This window comes from Myiozetetes cayanensis, unplaced genomic scaffold (assembly GCF_022539395.1).
Source record: "Myiozetetes cayanensis isolate MyiCay16 unplaced genomic scaffold, myiCay2020 scf170, whole genome shotgun sequence".
Classification (NCBI taxonomy): domain Eukaryota; kingdom Metazoa; phylum Chordata; class Aves; order Passeriformes; family Tyrannidae; genus Myiozetetes; species Myiozetetes cayanensis.
The window spans coordinates 71,386-87,062 of record NW_026087379.1 but is presented as its reverse complement, the minus strand read 5'-3'; the positions used below and the strand labels follow the sequence as shown (position 1 = coordinate 87,062).

At 64.2% G+C, this 15,677-nt stretch overlaps 3 protein-coding genes across 3 annotated transcripts; 1 reads left to right on the top strand and 2 right to left on the bottom strand.

Moving 5' to 3' along the window:
• Positions 1 to 929: 929 nt before the first annotated feature.
• On the bottom strand, positions 930 to 8,321 carry LOC126638586 (copine-5-like; the record flags this gene model as incomplete). Its single annotated transcript, XM_050312582.1, is given in 11 exon segments — positions 930 to 1,034; positions 2,147 to 2,250; positions 3,381 to 3,444; positions 3,532 to 3,574; positions 3,577 to 3,590; positions 4,298 to 4,374; positions 4,550 to 4,589; positions 4,882 to 4,985; positions 5,866 to 5,912; positions 6,477 to 6,517; positions 8,065 to 8,321. Coding segments are annotated over 11 exon segments (722 nt in total), but the record flags the coding sequence as incomplete, so codon positions are not given.
• A 1,074-nt stretch (positions 8,322 to 9,395) lies between these two features.
• Positions 9,396 to 11,750, bottom strand: PPIL1 (peptidylprolyl isomerase like 1). The gene is made up of 4 exons (XM_050312579.1): positions 11,668 to 11,750; positions 10,999 to 11,153; positions 10,836 to 10,904; positions 9,396 to 9,695 (listed from the first exon to the last, which is right to left on the bottom strand). The coding sequence occupies exons 1-4, from the start codon at positions 11,727 to 11,729 to the stop codon at positions 9,475 to 9,477; spliced, it is 507 nt and encodes a 168-aa protein (XP_050168536.1). The 5' UTR covers positions 11,730 to 11,750; the 3' UTR covers positions 9,396 to 9,474.
• Positions 11,751 to 12,978: 1,228 nt separating this feature from the next.
• PSRC1 (proline and serine rich coiled-coil 1) lies at positions 12,979 to 14,927 on the top strand. The gene is given in 7 exon segments (XM_050312584.1): positions 12,979 to 13,111; positions 13,221 to 13,277; positions 13,735 to 13,785; positions 13,787 to 13,881; positions 13,883 to 14,070; positions 14,353 to 14,488; positions 14,819 to 14,927. Coding segments are annotated over 6 exon segments (636 nt in total). The 5' UTR covers positions 12,979 to 13,111.
• Positions 14,928 to 15,677: the final 750 nt, after the last annotated feature.

Genomic DNA, 15,677 nt, shown 5'->3' with positions numbered 1-15,677 from the left:
GTTGGGGCTCCCTGGGGCACCCCAGGGAGGAGGTTTGGGGGTTTGGGATCCTCAGGGTACCCCAGAGAGTGGGACTGGGTTTTGGGAGTCCCAGGGCACCCCAGAGAGGGGGTTTGGGATTCCTGGGGAGGGGTTTTGGGATCCCCGGGGTACACCAGGGAGGGGATTTGGGGGTCCTGGGGTACAGCAGGGAGGGGAATTGGGATGCCCAGGGATGATTTTGGGGTCCCAGAGTACCCCAGGGAAGTTTTTGGGATGCCCAGGAATGGGTTTGGGGTTTGAGGTGCCCAGAGATGGGTTTGGGATTCCCAGGGATGGTTTTGGGGTTTGTGATTCCCAGGGATGGTTTGGGGGTCTCAGGGATGGCTTTGGGGTTTAGGATGATTTTGGAATGCCCAGGGGTGGTTTCAGGGTCCTGGGGTACCCCAGGGTAGATTTTGGGGTATGGGGTCCCCAGGGATGGTTTAGGGTTTGAGATGGTTTTGGGGTACCCTACGGATGGGTTTGGGGTGCCCAGGGATGCGTTTGGGATTCCCGGAGTACCCCAGGGATGTTTTGGGGTACCCTAGGGATGGGTTTGGGGTCCCCAGGGATGATTTTGGGGTTTGAGATGGGATGGGATGCCCAGGGATGGTTTTGAGGTTTGGGATTCCCAGGGAGGGGTTTTGGGGTTCTGGGATGCCCGAGGGATGGGTTTGGGGGTCCCGGGATGCCCCAGGGATGGCTTTGGGGTACTCCAGGGATGGTGTGGAGGTTTGGGATGGTTTTAGGATGCCCAGGGATGGTTTTGGGGTCCCGGGGTACCTCAAGGATGGTTTTGGGGTTTGGGATATTTTTGGGGTACCCCATGGATGGTTTTGGGGTGCCCATGGTTGGTTTGGGGTCCCGGGGCCGGTTGGGGGTCCCCATGGGTGGTTCTGGGGTCTCACCGGTCGCGGTCCCCCCCGCAGAGCGCGCGCACGGGAATGGCGAACGCCGCCCACACCGGATTGAGGGAATTGCGAACGACCTCGGTCTTGTGGCACAGCGTGAAACTGCGGGACACGGGGACACGGGGGGGACACGAGGGGACACGGGGGACACAGGGGGACATGAGGGGACACAGGGGGACACGGGGGACAAAAGGGGCACGGGGGAAAGGGGGACACGGGGGCGTGGGGGGGACACGAGGAGGGGAAAGGGGGACAAGAAGGACACGGGGGACACACCAGAGTCACCCCCGCCCCTCCACCAGCGCACTGGGGGTGGTTGGGACCCTCCCCCAACCCCGTGGGGACATCAGGGACACAGGGAGGGAGGGGAGACCCCCGCTCTGGGCTGAGGGCACTGAGGGTTTGGGGGGTCACTGGGGGTTTTAGGGGGGTCCCTGAATTTTTTGGGGCGGTTCCCTGTATTTTGGAGGGGGTCTCTCTGTTTTTGAGGGGGTTTTTGGGGAGGGGTGTCCTTATATTTTAGGGGGTTCCCTGTATTTTTGGGGTGGTCCCTGTATTTGTGGGGGGGTTCCCTGTATTTTTGTGGGGTTCCCTGTATTTTTGTGGGGTTCCATATATTTTAGGGGGTTCTCTGTATTTTTGGGGTGGTCCCTGTATTTTGGAGGGGTTCCCTGTATTTTTGGGGGGTTCCCTATATTTTTGGGGGTTCCCTGCATTCTTGGGGGTTCCCTGTATTTTTGGGGGGTTCCATATATTTTAGGGGGTTCTCTGTATTTTTGGGGTGGTCCCTGTATTTTGGGGGGGTTCCCTATATTTTTTTTGGTTCCCTGCATTCTTGGGGGTTCCCTGTATTTTTGGGTGGTTCTGTATATTTTAGGGGATTCTCTGTATTTTGGGGGGGGGTTCCCTGTATTTTTGGGGGGCTCCCTATATTTTTAGGGGTGTTCCTGTATTTTTAGGGGGATCCCTATGTTTTGGGGGGGGTTCCTGTATTTTTGGGGGATCCCTATATTTTTGGGGGGGTCCCTATATTTTTCGGGGGGGTTCCCTATATTTTAGAGCATTCCCCATATTTTTTAGGGCTTTCCCCATATTTTTATGGGATTCCTGTATTTTTGTGGGACCCCCTCTATTTTAGGGAGTTCCCCACATTTTTAGGGCGTTCCCCCTATTTTTGGGGGGGTCCCCGCGCATTTTGGGGGGGGGTCACTCACGTGCCATCCCCGTTGCTCCGATAGAACACCAGGAAAGGGTCGGATTTGCCAAAAAAATCCTTCTTGTCCAACTTGTTGGCACAAAATTGCAGCGTGGCCACGTCCTGGGGGGAAAAATTTGGGAGTGGGGGAGGAATTTTGGGAGCGGGGAGGAATTTTAGGGTTGATTTTTTGGGGGAAAGGTGGATTTTGGGGGTTCTTGAGGGGATTTGGTTTTAGGAGGTGAATCTGGTTTTGGGGATTTTTGGGGGTGGGAAAGCTTCTTTTAAGGGGTGGATTTTTTTTGGGGGTATTTGGGGAGGTTTTTTTGGGGGTGAATCTCTTTTAGGGGCTGTTTTTTGGGGTGAAAGGGATGAATTTTGGGGGGGGTTCTGGGAGGTGAAGCTGTTTTTTGGGGTGGAACAGTTTCTTTTTAAGGGTCTGGATTTTGGGGTGGGTTGGGGGGTGAATCTCATTTGTGGGCTGTTTTTTGGGATGGAAAAACTTCTTTTTAAGGGGCTGGATTCTGGGGGGCTTTTATTTGGGGGGCCTTTTTTGGGGAGTGAATCTTTTTTAGGGGCTATTTTATTGGGGGAGAGGGCTGGATTTTGGGGGTTTTTTTGGAGGGGGAGAATCTCTTTTAGGGGGTTTTTTTGGGGTGAAAAACCTTCTTTTTAAGGGGCTGGATTTTGAGGAACTTTTATTTTGGGTGGCCTTTATTTTGGGGGGCTTCTTGTGGGATGTGAATCTCTTTTAGGGGCTGTTTTTTTTGGGGAGAGGGCTGGATTTTGGGGGGGTTTTTTGTGGGGTGTGAATCTCTTTTAGGGGCTGTTTTTTTGGGGAGAGGGATGGATTTTGGGGGGCTTTTTTGGGGGTGAATCCTATTCTGTGGAGCTGTTTTTGGGGTGGAAAAGCTTCTTTTTAAGGGGCTGAATTTTGGGGGGCTTTTATTTTAGGGGGGCTTTTATTTGGGGGGGACTTGTAGGGTTTTTTTTTGGGGTGGTGAATCTCATTTGGGGGCTGTTTTTGGGGGTGAAAGGGCTGGATTTTGGGGTGGTTTTTTGGGGGGTAAATCTCATTTGAGGGCTGTTTTTTTGGGGATGGAAAACCTTCTTTTTAAGGGGTTGGATTTTGGGAGGGGGCGCTTTTTTTTTTGGGGGGGTGGGGTGGGAAACAAACTCCGTGTTTTCGGGGGGTCCCAAGGATGTTTTTCCACCCCCAAACTCCCCAAATTTCCCCTCCCCCCGGGGCTCACCCGGCAGTTTCCCAGCTCTTCAGCCCTCAGGATGATGGTCCCGCATTTCTTCCCGGGAATTCCCCTGCGGGGATGGGATGTGAGAGGGGGGAGGGACACGCGGGGGGTGTCCCCTCCCCCCTCCTTCAGCTCCGGAGACCCCAAAACTCACCCGCTGGAAGAGGCAGGAGCGGCTTTTCCACCCCGCGGGTGGGGGCGGTCGTGCCCATCCTGAGAGGGGGTGGGTGAAGGGGGTGAGGGGAGGGAGGAGAAAAAAGCCCCTCCCCATCCCAAAAATTAGAGGTGTTCCTTTAAAATAAACGGCCCCTCCCTCCCCGAAAAAAAATCTGGCGCCTTGAGAAAAGAAGAGTGTTCCTGTCCCTCCCCAAAAAAAACACACAGGGACCCCCAAAAAATAACCCAGAGTGATCCCCCCAAAAAAACACACAAGGATCCCTCCCCCAAAAAAATCCAGTGACCCCCCCAAAAACTCACTAGGGAACTCCCCAAAAAATCCCCACAGTGACCCCCAACCCAAAATACACAGGACCCCCCAAACACTAGGAACCCCCAAAAACATAGTGAACTCCCAAAAATACAGGGACCCCCCCAAAAACCACACAGGGACCCCCCAAAAAAAACCCACACAGGGACCCCTCAAAAATACAGGGACACCCCCCCTAAAATACAGTGACACCCCAAAACACAAGGAACCCCCAAAAACCACGGGGACCCCCCCAAAATACAGTGACCCCCCCAAATATACAGGGACCCCCCCAAAACAGCCCGGGGGTTTCTCTGGGGGGTGGTGACATGGGGACCTTTGGGGACCTTTGGGGACCTTTAGGGACACATCAGGGGTTTCTCCAGGGGGGACACACAGGGACAGGGGGACACAGGGACAGGAGGACAGGGGGACAAGGGGACAGGGCTCTCACGTCAGGGGTTTCTCCAGGCGGCCCCCGGCAGAGCCCACGATCTCCCCCAGGGTGCAGAAGGCCTGGCCCAGGAAATCCTGCGGGATTGGGGACACCGGGGGTCACCAGGGGGTCACCAGGGGTCACAGGGGTCACCAGGGGTCACAGGGGGTCAGCAGGGGTCACCAGGGGGTCACCAGGGTTCATAGGGGTCACAGGGGGTCACCAGGGGTGTCCCCAACCTGGGGGGGATGGGGCTGGTCCTTCACTCACGTGCTTGGAGAGGTCGGGGCTCTTGGAGTCCACGTCGTACCTGGGGACATGGAGGGACATGAGGGGACACAGGGGACATGTGGGGACAGGGATAGGACAGAGACGGGGACAAGGACAGGGACTGGACAGTGACAAGGACACTGTGGGGTGGGGGCTGTGCCGGGGTGACCCTCGGGTGACACGAAGGTGACACAGGGGTGCCAGAGGGTGACCCTGGGGTGCCTGGGAGTGCTGTGGAGGTGACACAGGGGTGACATGGGGGTGCCAGGGGCTGACATGGAGGTGGTACAGGTGAGCCAGGTGAGGCAGGTGCCAGGCCCCGGGGCACTCACAGGTCGAAGCGCAGGCTCTGGCGCTCCTCGAAGCAATAATCCAGCACGAACTTGCGCAGGAAGTCGGGATTCAGGGAATTGTCGATGACCTCGGTCCGGCCGAACTGGGGACACGGGGACAGCGGAGGGGGACAGGGGCACAGGGGGACAGCGGGGACACGGCAGGGACACGGGATGTGGGGATGGGGACAGGGGACTCATTCAAATGGGGACACGGGGGTGACACGGACACGGGGACCGGGCACGTGGGGGCCATGGGGACACGTGGGCATCGGGGTGGGGACACGGGGACGTGTGCGGAGGGGGTTGGGGACACGGGGACACATCACAGGGGTTGGGGACACGCACGAAGGGGTCGGGGCCGCGTGGGCGGAGGGGGCGGGCGGGGGCGGGGGACACGCGGGACAGCGGGGACAGGGGCGGGGCGGGGGAGGGGCGGCCGCAGGTGCCTCTTTGTGCCTGCGGGGCCGCCCTCCCCCGCCCCGCCCCCGCTCCTCACCCCGCAATTAACACCCGCCTAATTACGGGGGGCGGCGACGCCCGCGCTGATTGGTCGGCTGGACGCGTGCCCACAGCTGATTGGCTGCTCAGGCCCCCAAAACTGCCCAGGACACTGATTGGCTGGCTCTGTGCACCCCATCATGCTGATTGGTCGGCTCTGTGCACCCCAGCACACATTGCTCGCTGCTGATTGGCCAACTGCTTGGCCCCCAACACCTGATTGGCCGGTTGGCCAACACCCCAGGTGCTGATTGGTCGACACTCCGGTGCTCTGATTGGCGGCGGGCTGGCGCCCCAACACGCTGATTGGCCAAAACCTCGCGTGCTGATTGGCTGGCCCGCAGGGATCCCTACGTGCTGATTGGTTGGCTGAGTAGCCCCCATGCTCTGATTGGTTGGCTGAGCTGCCCCATGCTCTGATTGGTTGGCTGAACGCTCCCCGAGGTGCTGATTGGCCGCCCTCCCACCAATCAGGGCACTCACCTCCCGCCATTGGTGGCAGCCCGGGCGCTGCGTGTAGAGCACACACACTGCGGGGGGAGGGGGGTCGGGGGGGGCCCCAAAACCCCCCAAACCCCCAAAACACACCCAGGGACCCCGAAAACAACCTCGGGGACCCCAAAATATCCCCAGACTCCTCAAAACACCCCTTGGGGCTCCCCAAAAACCACCCCAAAAACACTCCCGGGGACACCAAGAACAACCTGGGGGACCCCAAAATATCCCCAGACACCCCCCCCAAAACACCCCCAGGACCCCAAAAACACACCTAAAACACACCTGGGCCCCCAAATACCCCGGAACATTGATACACCCAGGGACCCCCAAAACACCCCCAAGGGACCCAAAAACATCTCCAGGGATCCCCCAAACACCTCACAGAGACACCAACACCCCCCAGGGACCCCCAAAACACCCCCCAGGAACCCAAAAACACCCCCCAGGGACCCCAGTACTCCCCAGAGACCCCCAAAATACCCCTCAGAAACAGCAACACCCCCATGGGACCCCCAGAACACCCCCCAGAGACCCCCAAAACACCCCCCAGAGACAGTAACTCCCCCAAGAGACCCCCCAAACACCCCCCAACTCACAGGGGTCCGACTTGGAGAAGGTGTCCCTGTCAAGGAGCTGCCTGGGGGGGGAGAGGGAGAGAGGGGGTCAGTGAAAGTGATCTGAGTGATCTCTGAGTGTGAGTGTGAACTGTGTGTGAACTGTGTGACTGTGTGTGACTGTGAGAGTGTGATCCGAGTGTGAGTGTGTGAGATGGGAGTGTGTGATTGAGTGTGTGATTGTGTGAGTGTGAGTTGGGATGAGTGTGTGAGTGTGATCAGTGTGACTGAGAGAGTGAGTGTGATCTGTGGGTGTGAACTGTGCGTGAATTGTGTGTGTGTGATCTGTGATCTGAGAGTGAGTGTGAACTGAGTGTGATCTCAGTGTGATCTGTGTGTGATCAGTGTGTGTGATCAGTGTGTGATCAGTGTGTGATCAGTGTGTGTGATCAGTGTGAACTGTGTGTGAGTGTGATCTGAGTGTGTGATCTGTAACCAATGTGACTGTGAGTGTGAGTGCAATCTGTGTGTGAGTGTGAGTGTGAACTGTGTTTGTGATCTGAGTGCGATCTGAGTGTGATCTGAGTGTGAGCTGGGTGTGAACTGCGTGATCTGAGAGTGATCTGTGATCAGTGTGTTATCTCTGTGTGTGATCTCTGAGTGTGATCTGTGTGTGATCTGAGTGTGAGCACGAGCCGAGTGTGAGCAAGCAGGGGCTGTGCCTATGCCCGGCTGTGCCCCCCACACACACCGGAGGGCATGGGGGGGGTGTTGAGGGGCACAGCCGGGTTTGGGGGAGCACAGCCGGGTTGAGGGGGGCACAGCCGGGTCTCAGGGGGCACGGGGGGGTGTTGGGGGTGCCAGGACACCCCGGGACACAGATAGGGAGTGTGTGTGTGTGAGGGGGGCACAGGTGGCACGGGGAGCACCGGGGGGGGTCAGAAGGTTCAGCCCCTCTGGGGGGGTCATGCCCACGACATCCCCCACAGACACCCTGTTTGGCACTGACCTCGATACCCCCAGTGCCTCCCAGTATCTACCAGTGCCCCCCAGTGCCCCCCACTTCGTTCAGTGCCCCCCAGTGCCTCCCAACACCCTCCAGTGCTGACTGCTCCCTGCTCCCCTGTGCATCCCGGTACCTCCCAGTGCTTCCCAGGGGTTCCCAGTGCCTCCCAGTGCTTCCCAGGGGTTCCCAGTGCCTCCCAGTGCTTCTCAGGAGATCCCAGTGCTTTCCAGCACGATCCAAAGCCAGCTGCCGCTGCTCCCAGTGCCTCCCAGTGCCTCCCAGTGCCTCCCGGCGCCTCCCAGCACCCTCCAACGCCGGCTACGCCTGCACCCCAGTGCTTCCCAAGGGATCCCAGTGCCTCCCAAGGGATCCCAGTGTCTCCCAGTGCCTCCCAGCACCCTCCAACGCCACCTGCCGCTGCACCCCAGTGCTTCCCAGTGCCTCCCAGTGCTTCCCAGTGCCTCCCAGTGCCTCCCAGTGCATACCAGTGCCTCCCAGTGCCTCCCAGTGTCTCCCAGTGCATCTCAGTGTATCCCAGGGGATCCCAGTGCCTCCCAGCACCCTCCAACGCCACTTGCCGCTACACCCCAGTGCCTCCCAGTGCCCCCAGTGCCCCGCCGGTACCTGCAGGACACGGTGATCTCCACGCGGGTGGCCGGGACGGGGCCGGGGCCGGTGCCCAGTTCGGGGGAGCCCAGGCCCGCCATGCCCCGACACCGGGATCGGGATCAGCTCCGGGCTCGGGATCAGCACCGGGATCAGCTCCGGGATCGGGATCGGCTCCGCCCCCGGCACCGCCCGCGGCTCCGGCAGCGGCCCCAAACCGGGGGGACTGCCCCGGGGGCTCCTTCGGGACCGGCCCCCCCGATCCCCGGCACCGCCCCCGGCATCGCCCCCAAATCCCCGGTACCGCCCCCGGCATCGCCCCCAAATCGCCCGGCACCGCCTCCGGATCGCTCCCAAATCGTCGGCACCGCCTCCGGGATCGCCCCCAAATCCCCGGGATCGCCCCCAAATTCCCCGGCACCGCCTCCGAGATCGCCCCCAAATCGCCGGGATCGCCCCAGATTCCCGGTTCTGCCCCGCGGGTCCCGGTACCCTCCGGCACCGCCACCGCCCCAGAGCCCAGGACCCCCAGGTTGCCCCCAGACCCCAGGACCCCCCGCATCGTCCCAGGGCTGCCTCCCACCCCAGGGCCGGCTCCCGCTCCTGGTGCCCCCAGCACTGCCCCTCCCCTCCTGGTACCTGGTACCCCTGGTACCTGTACCGGGGCTCCTGGTGCCCCCAGTGCCCCTCCAGTCTTCCCAGTGCCCCTCCCCGGTGCTGTGGGGACCCCTGTGGTACCGCCCACCCCCAGGGAGAGCCTCCCAACACCCCAGTCGCCCCAGTTCCCCCAACCAGCCCCTCCCAGTGCCCCCAGTGCCACCCCTGCACCATCCCCAGGATCACCCAGTGCCTCCCAGTGCTGTCCCTGGTGCTGCACTGGGAGCTGGGGGGGGAGGGAGGGGTCACCCAGAGCCAGTGGGGGTCACCCAGACCCAGGGAGGGGACACCTAGAGCCAGGGAGGACAATCAGGGCAGGGAGGGGGGACACTCAGAGCTGGGGGGCACCCAGAGCTGAGGGGGGCCACCCACAGCATAGGGTGACACCCAGTGCTGGGGGGGACACCCAGACCCAGGCAGGGGTCACCTACAGCCAGAGGGACACCCAGAGCTGGGGGGGGACACCCAGTGCGTGCTGGCACAGGGACCCCAGTGCCAGTCTGGGGGTCCCCAGTGCCACGTGGGCACCCCAATTTTTTTGGAGGTGTGTGGGGTTTTCTCCCCAAAGGCCAGCGAGCCCACAGGTGATGGGGGAACACCCTTGGGGGGTCCCAGCACCCTTTGTGGGTGGGGGACACACACACAACACAAAGAGGGGGGCACATTCACCCCCCCAAAACGACATCCCACCAAACCCAACCTCTTTTATTCCAACTGTACAACATTTTTGGGGGGGGGGATGGGGTGGTCAGAGCAGGGGGGGTGTCCCCTCTACCCCACGGGATAGGCCTTGATGATCTTGACGTCGTCCAGGGGCCGGTCCTGGGCGTTGGTCTCCACCATGGCCAGGCGGCCCAGCACGGCCATGCCCTGGCACACGCGGCCGAAGATGCTGTGCTTGCCGTCCAGCCACTGCGCCGGGCCCAGCGTCACGAAGAACTGGCTGCCGTTCGTGTCCGGGCCCGCGTTCGCCATCGCCAGGATGCCCGCGCCTGGGGGGCACGGGGACGTGGGAGCCCATGGTCAAGGTTCTGGTGCCATGGGGCATGTGGCACCTCAGGGATGGGGGCATGGGAACACGACACACCATGGATGGGGACACAGGGGGGACAGGGACTTCAGGAAGGGGGACACAGGGACATGGGAGCTCATGGGGGAGGGCATGGGGACATGGGAGCTCAGGGGGGAGGGCACAGGGACATGGGAGCCCATGGTCAAAGTTCTGGTGTCATGGGGGATGTGGCACCTCAGGGATGGGGACACGGGGACATGGGAGCTGAAGAATGGGGGCATGGGGACAGGGAGCTCATGGTCAAGGTGTTGGTGTCATGGGGGATGTGGCACTTCATGGATGGGGACAGGGGGACATGGGAGCTCAGGGATGGGGACAGGGGGACATGGCACCCCATGGAGGGGGACACAGGGGGGACAGGGACTTCAGGAAGGGGGACACAGGGACATGGGAGCTCATGGGGGAGGTCATGGGGACATGGGGGCCCATGGTAAAGATTCTGGTGTCATGGGGGATGTGGGAGCTCGAGGATGAGGACACAGGGGGGACAGGGACTTCAGGAAGGGGGACACAGGGAGATGGGAGCTCAGAGATGGGGACATGGGAGCCCATGGTAAAGATTCTGGTGTCATGGGGGATGTGGGAGCTCGTGGATGGGGACACAGGGACAGGGACTTGGGAGGGCATGGGGATGTGGGAGCCCATGGTCAAAGTTCTGGTGTCATGGGGGATGTGGCACCTCAGGGATGGGGACAGGGGGACATGGGAGCTCAGGGATGGGGACACAGGGACAGGGAGCTCATGGGGGAGGGCATGGGGACATGGGGGCCCATGGTCAAGGTTCTGGTGTCATGGGGACGTGGTACACCATGGATGGGGACACAGGGACATGGGAGCTCAGGGACACAGGGACATGGTACCCCATGGCCAAGGCTCTGGTGTCACAGAGGACGTGTCACCCCACGGTTGGGGACATGGGGGACACGGCACCCCACGGGCAGCTCCTGAGGGTCACGGGGACACAGGGGACATGGCACCCCCCTGCCAAGGTCCTGAGGGGTCCTGGGGGAGTCTCCCCTGGCACAGGTGGGGGTCCCAGTGCCCCCCCATCCCCACTCACCGGTGAACTTGAGGTCGGGGTGCAGCTCATCCTCAAACTGCTTCCCGTAGATGGAGGCGCCGCCGCGGCCTGGGGGAGGCGGGGTGGGTCAGCGGGACCCCCGGCACGGTGCGGGGGGGTGTCCCGGGTTGGGGAGGGGTCCCGGGGGGGTCTGTGCGCTCACCCGTGCCCGTGGGGTCCCCGCCCTGCACCATGAAGTCGCGGATGACGCGGTGGAATTTGGTGCCGTTGTAGTAACCGCGCCGGCTGAGCTCGGCAAAGTTCCGGCAGGTGCGGGGGGCGTGGAGCCAGTACAGCTCCAGCACCAGGGAACCCATCCTGGAACACCGGGAATAACAACGGGAATAACGGGAATGGGAACGGGGCTGTGGAGCCAGGACAGCTCCAGCACCAGGGAACCCATCCTGGGAATAACGGGAATAACAACGGGAATAACGGGAATGGGAAGGGTCCCGGGAAATGGGGTCACCCCACTGTGACCCCCCCGGGATCAGGGCAGGGGCACAGCGGGGGAGGGGAAGGGGTCGGGGGGCAATTTGGGGGTGGGAACGGGACCCCGGGGGTGCCCGGGACCGGGAAGGGGGCCATGGACACCGAGGGGGACCAGGGGGACACCGGGGGCGGGAGGTACCGGGACCTCACGGATCACGGAGGTTTCGCGGTCCCGGGGGGGGCTCAGGGGGACCCCGAGGGCTGCCCGATCCCGGGGGGGGCTCAGTATGGAGCCCGGTGCCGGCAGTGGAGGGGTGCGGACGGCACTCCCCGCTGTCCCCGCGGCAGGGGCAGGGCCTGTCCCGGTGCCGGTGCCGGTGCCGGGGGTCCCGGTCCTTACGTGGTCTCCATGGCCACCGTCGGGGGCTGCCACGACTCGGGGGGCACGGCGGGCGCCGCCATGGCGGGGGCGCTTCCGGGACACGCCCCCTTCCTGTCACGAGCCCCGCGGCACAGCCAATCAGCGCGAGGCGCGCAGGGGAGATGGGCCAATCGGAGAGGCGGAGAAAGTAGGACCAGCCAATGGGAGCGAGGAGGCGGGGTCATCACCGCTGAGCCGCAAGGGGCAGGGCGGCTCGAATCGAGGCCACGCCCCCAGCCGTGAAGCCACGCCCCCGCGGCGCGCGGAGCGGGAGCCGAGGGCGGTGAGAGGGGGATGGGGGGATAAGGGGGACACGGGACCCTCGGGGGTCCGTGGGGTCCCGTGGGGGAACCGGCCGGGAGAGCGCGGGGGAGCGCGGGCAGCGCAGGTGGAGCCCCCCGTGCGGGGAGGGAGTGACGCGGGGTCGGAGTGCGGGGCTGGGACCACCCGGGGGGGCTGAGAGCACCTCAGTGTGGGGCTGGGGGACCCCCGGGGATGGGGCTGAGGGGCTGGGACCCCCTCGGTGTGGCTGGGGGACCCCCGGGGATGGGGCTGAGGGGCTGGGACCCCCACGGTTGGGTTGGGATGCTCTTACTGTGGGGCTGGGACCCCCAGGGATGGGAGCGCGTGGCTGGGACCCCATCGGTGGGGCTGAGACCCTCTTACTGCGGGGCTGGGACCCCCCCGGTGGGGCTGGGACGCTCAGGGGTCGGGGTGTGGGGCTGGGACCCCCAGGGATGGGGCTGCGTGGCTGGGACCCCCCTCCGTGTTTTTGTGACCCTTTTAGTGCGGGGCTGGGACCCCCAGGGATGGGGGTGTGGGGCTGGGACCCCCCTGGGGAGGCCGGGACCCCCTTAGTGCGGGGCTGGGACCACCAGGCACGGGGGTGTGGGGTTGGGACCCCCCACCAGCGTGGCTCTGAGGACCCCCAGGGACCGGGATGTGGGGGGCGGGACCCTCCAATGTGGGACTGGGGACCCCCAGGACTGGGGATGTGGGGCTGGGACCCCCCAAATGTGGCACTGGGGACCCCCAGGACTGGGAATGTGGGGCTGGGACCCCCAAAATGTGGCACTGGGGACACCCAGGACTAGGGATGTGGGGCTGGGACCCCCAAAATGTGGCACTGGGGACCCCCGGGCTGGGCGCGCGGTGCTGAGGAGTCCTCGGGCGAGGGTCCCGGGGTCCCCGGTGTGTCCCTCCCGTCCCTGTCCCGGTCCCTGTCCCCGTCCCATGACGCGGAGCTGGCCGTGCCTGGCACTGGCACAGGCGGTGCCACCCGGTGCCACCGGGTCCCCAGGGGGGTCGGGGACACTGAGGGGGGGTCGGGCCCTGGCGGGGGAGTCCCCGCCGGGGTCGGTGGTGACCTGAGCCCCCCCGCTCCCGCAGCAGCCCCGGGCCCAGGCGATGGCCGAGGACAGAGGTAGGGGGGTGACAGTGCTGGCAGTGCCAGCCCCGCGTGTCCCTCCCCGTGTCCCCTCCCGCGCGGGGGAGGAAGGGGCAGGGCTCACCCTCGATGTCACCCCCACCAGATGTGCGGTTTGTCACCGAGGAGAGCTTTGACTTGGGGTCCTGTCACCCTCCGACAGGTACGGGGGTGGGGGGACGAGGGGACACAGGGGATGTGGATGGGGGACAGGGGGACATGCATGGGGATGGGGTGGACAGGGGTGGGAATGGGGTGGAATGGGGGGACATGGATGGGATTTGGGGGACGGGAGGGACAGGGCACCCCATGGATAGGGTTGTAGGGGACGTGGGGTCCCGGGGACATATGGCACCCCACAGGCAGGGTCACAGGGCACGTGGCACCCCCCAAACGGGGTCCTGTGGACATCCCACCCTTGGATGTGGCTCGGGGGTCCTGTGGACATCACACCCCCCTCCCCCCCGTGCATGTGGCCCTGGGGCTCCCGGGGGTCCCACGGGTGGGGTTTCTGGGGTGGGTGGGGTCCGTGCCCGTCCTCCTGCCCGCGGTGCTTGGGTGGGAGGTGACAGCGGGTGTGGGAGGTTGGGGACAGTGCTGAGCCCCCTGCCCCCAGCCAGGATGAAGAGGAGGACGAGGAGAGCCCGGGCGGGGGTCCCGGCGCGGGGGCAGGGGCGCTGGAGCCCCCTGCGAGGCGCCCGCCTGGAGGAGATGGTGCGGGAGGCCACGCGCTTGGCCGCGCAGCTCGAGGGGTGTCACCTGCTCCCCCGGCCCCGGGGACACCCTGGCGCCGCCGCCACCCCCGGGCACGCCGCGCAGCCCCCGGCGCCAGACGTTCGTGGTGAAGGACAGCCCGGTGCGGGCGCTCCTGCCCACCGTGGAGTCCCGGCCCGCGACCCCTGCGCCCCCGCACGGCCCCCGCCAGCCCCGGGGCCCTGCTGCCCTGCTGGCCCAAGGTGGGTGACATCCCGCGGGGTGGCTCCGGCCGGGACCTCCTTGGCCCCTCTTGTCCTGTGCGTGGCCTCCCAGCCCTGCTGTCACCATCCGTGGGGTGCCCCTGTCCCCATCCATGTCCCCTGTCCTCTGTGTCCCCATGTCCCCCTGTCACCCCCTGTTCCCATCCATCTCCCCCATCACCCCCTGTCCCTTCTGTCCCCATCCCTGTCCCCCCCGTCCCCTCCTGTGTCCCCCCTATCCCCCTCCCCCCACTGAGCGCTGTCCCTCTCCTCTCTTTGCAGACCCCCACCCGTCACTCCACGGCAGCACCCAAAGGACCCCGGGCTCAGGACCCCCATCCAGCGGGGGCGCCCCCGGCCCTGCCCCCAGGGACAGGGGAGGGGCCAGGGCAGGTCGGAGCCCCGGAGTGCACGGCAGGTACGAACGGGGCGGGGGGACACGGGGACACCCCCACGGGGACACCGCGCCCGTGGGGGTGCGGGGGTCCCGATCGCTGCCCCCACCCCTTCTCTGTCCCCAGGCCAGCCCAAGGCGAGGGGCCCCGCCCTGCCAGCCCCACGCCAGGAGCGCGGCCCCCTGGGCCCCTCGGGCCGCCCCCGGCCCCGGAGCCCCCAAGGCACCCCCGGCCCTCGCGGCGGGGGCAGGACCCACCCCGAGGTAAGGCTGGGGGGCTCCAGGGGAGGGTTCTGGGTGTCCCCCTCCCCCACCCGTGCCTCCGTTTCCCCACCGTTTCCCTCCCTTTCGCAGGCGCGGGGGCGCGGGGGTCCCCCAAACCGCCACCTCCACCTGCAAGGCGGGACCCCCTCCGGCCGCCTGCGACCCCCGCAAGACGGCAGCGAGCAGCACCCCCAGGTGACACCCCGGCCCCCCTGCGCCTTCACCCGGGGCTCAGGGTGCCTGAGACCCCCTTCGAGCTGGAGAGGGGGTGGGCAGAGTCGGGACCCCCGGGAACGCAATGAGCAACCTGCTGGATTTTGGGGTGGGGAGGGGGGCAGAATCTGGACCCCCAGGGATGAACCAAAGCACCCTCTGGGTTTTGGGGGGCGGGGGCAGAGCTGGGACCCCCAGGGATGAGCCGAGAGGCACCCACAGAGTTTTGGGGTGGGGGTTTAGACTCGGCCCCCCTCCCCCAAGGAAGGACCTGAGGGACCCTCTGGGTTTTGGGGTGGGAGGGGGTCAGACCCGGCCCCCTCTATCCCCCAGGAAGGACCCGAGGCACCCTCCGGGTTTTGCTTTATTACAAAAGGTCCCAGCAGCCATAGAAACCCCCCACCCCACCCCCTCAGCACCCAGGGTCCTCCCCCACTCCCCATCCTCACCCCCTGGGGGCTCAGACATCCCTGCCCCCACCCCACCCTGGGGATTGGCACCAAATTGGCACAATTTTTAGGGGGAGGGGTGGCACCTCGGGGGTGGGGGGTTGGCACCTTTGGGTGGGGGGGTGTTGGCACAATGTGTGTGGGAGGGGGTATAAATCCCTTTTTTTTTGTATTTTCACGGATTTTTTAAATAAAACCCTTTGTTGGGCACGGGGGTGGGATGATGGGGTGGGGGACACGAGGGGGGTCACCTGATGTCACCCCCATCCTTCAAGGTGCCAATCCCT

Bases quoted from the DNA above. Each gene is read 5' to 3' on its own strand.
- PPIL1 (XM_050312579.1), bottom strand. From the start codon at position 11,729: ATGGCGGCGCCCGCCGTGCCCCCCGAGTCGTGGCAGCCCCCGACGGTG. The intron at 11,154-11,667 runs GTAAGGACCGGG...CCGGTGTTCCAG, and splicing joins ACGGTGGCCATGGAGACCAC to GATGGGTTCCCTGGTGCTGG. The intron at 10,905-10,998 runs GTGAGCGCACAG...CGCCTCCCCCAG, and splicing joins CGGGGACCCCACGGGCACGG to GCCGCGGCGGCGCCTCCATC.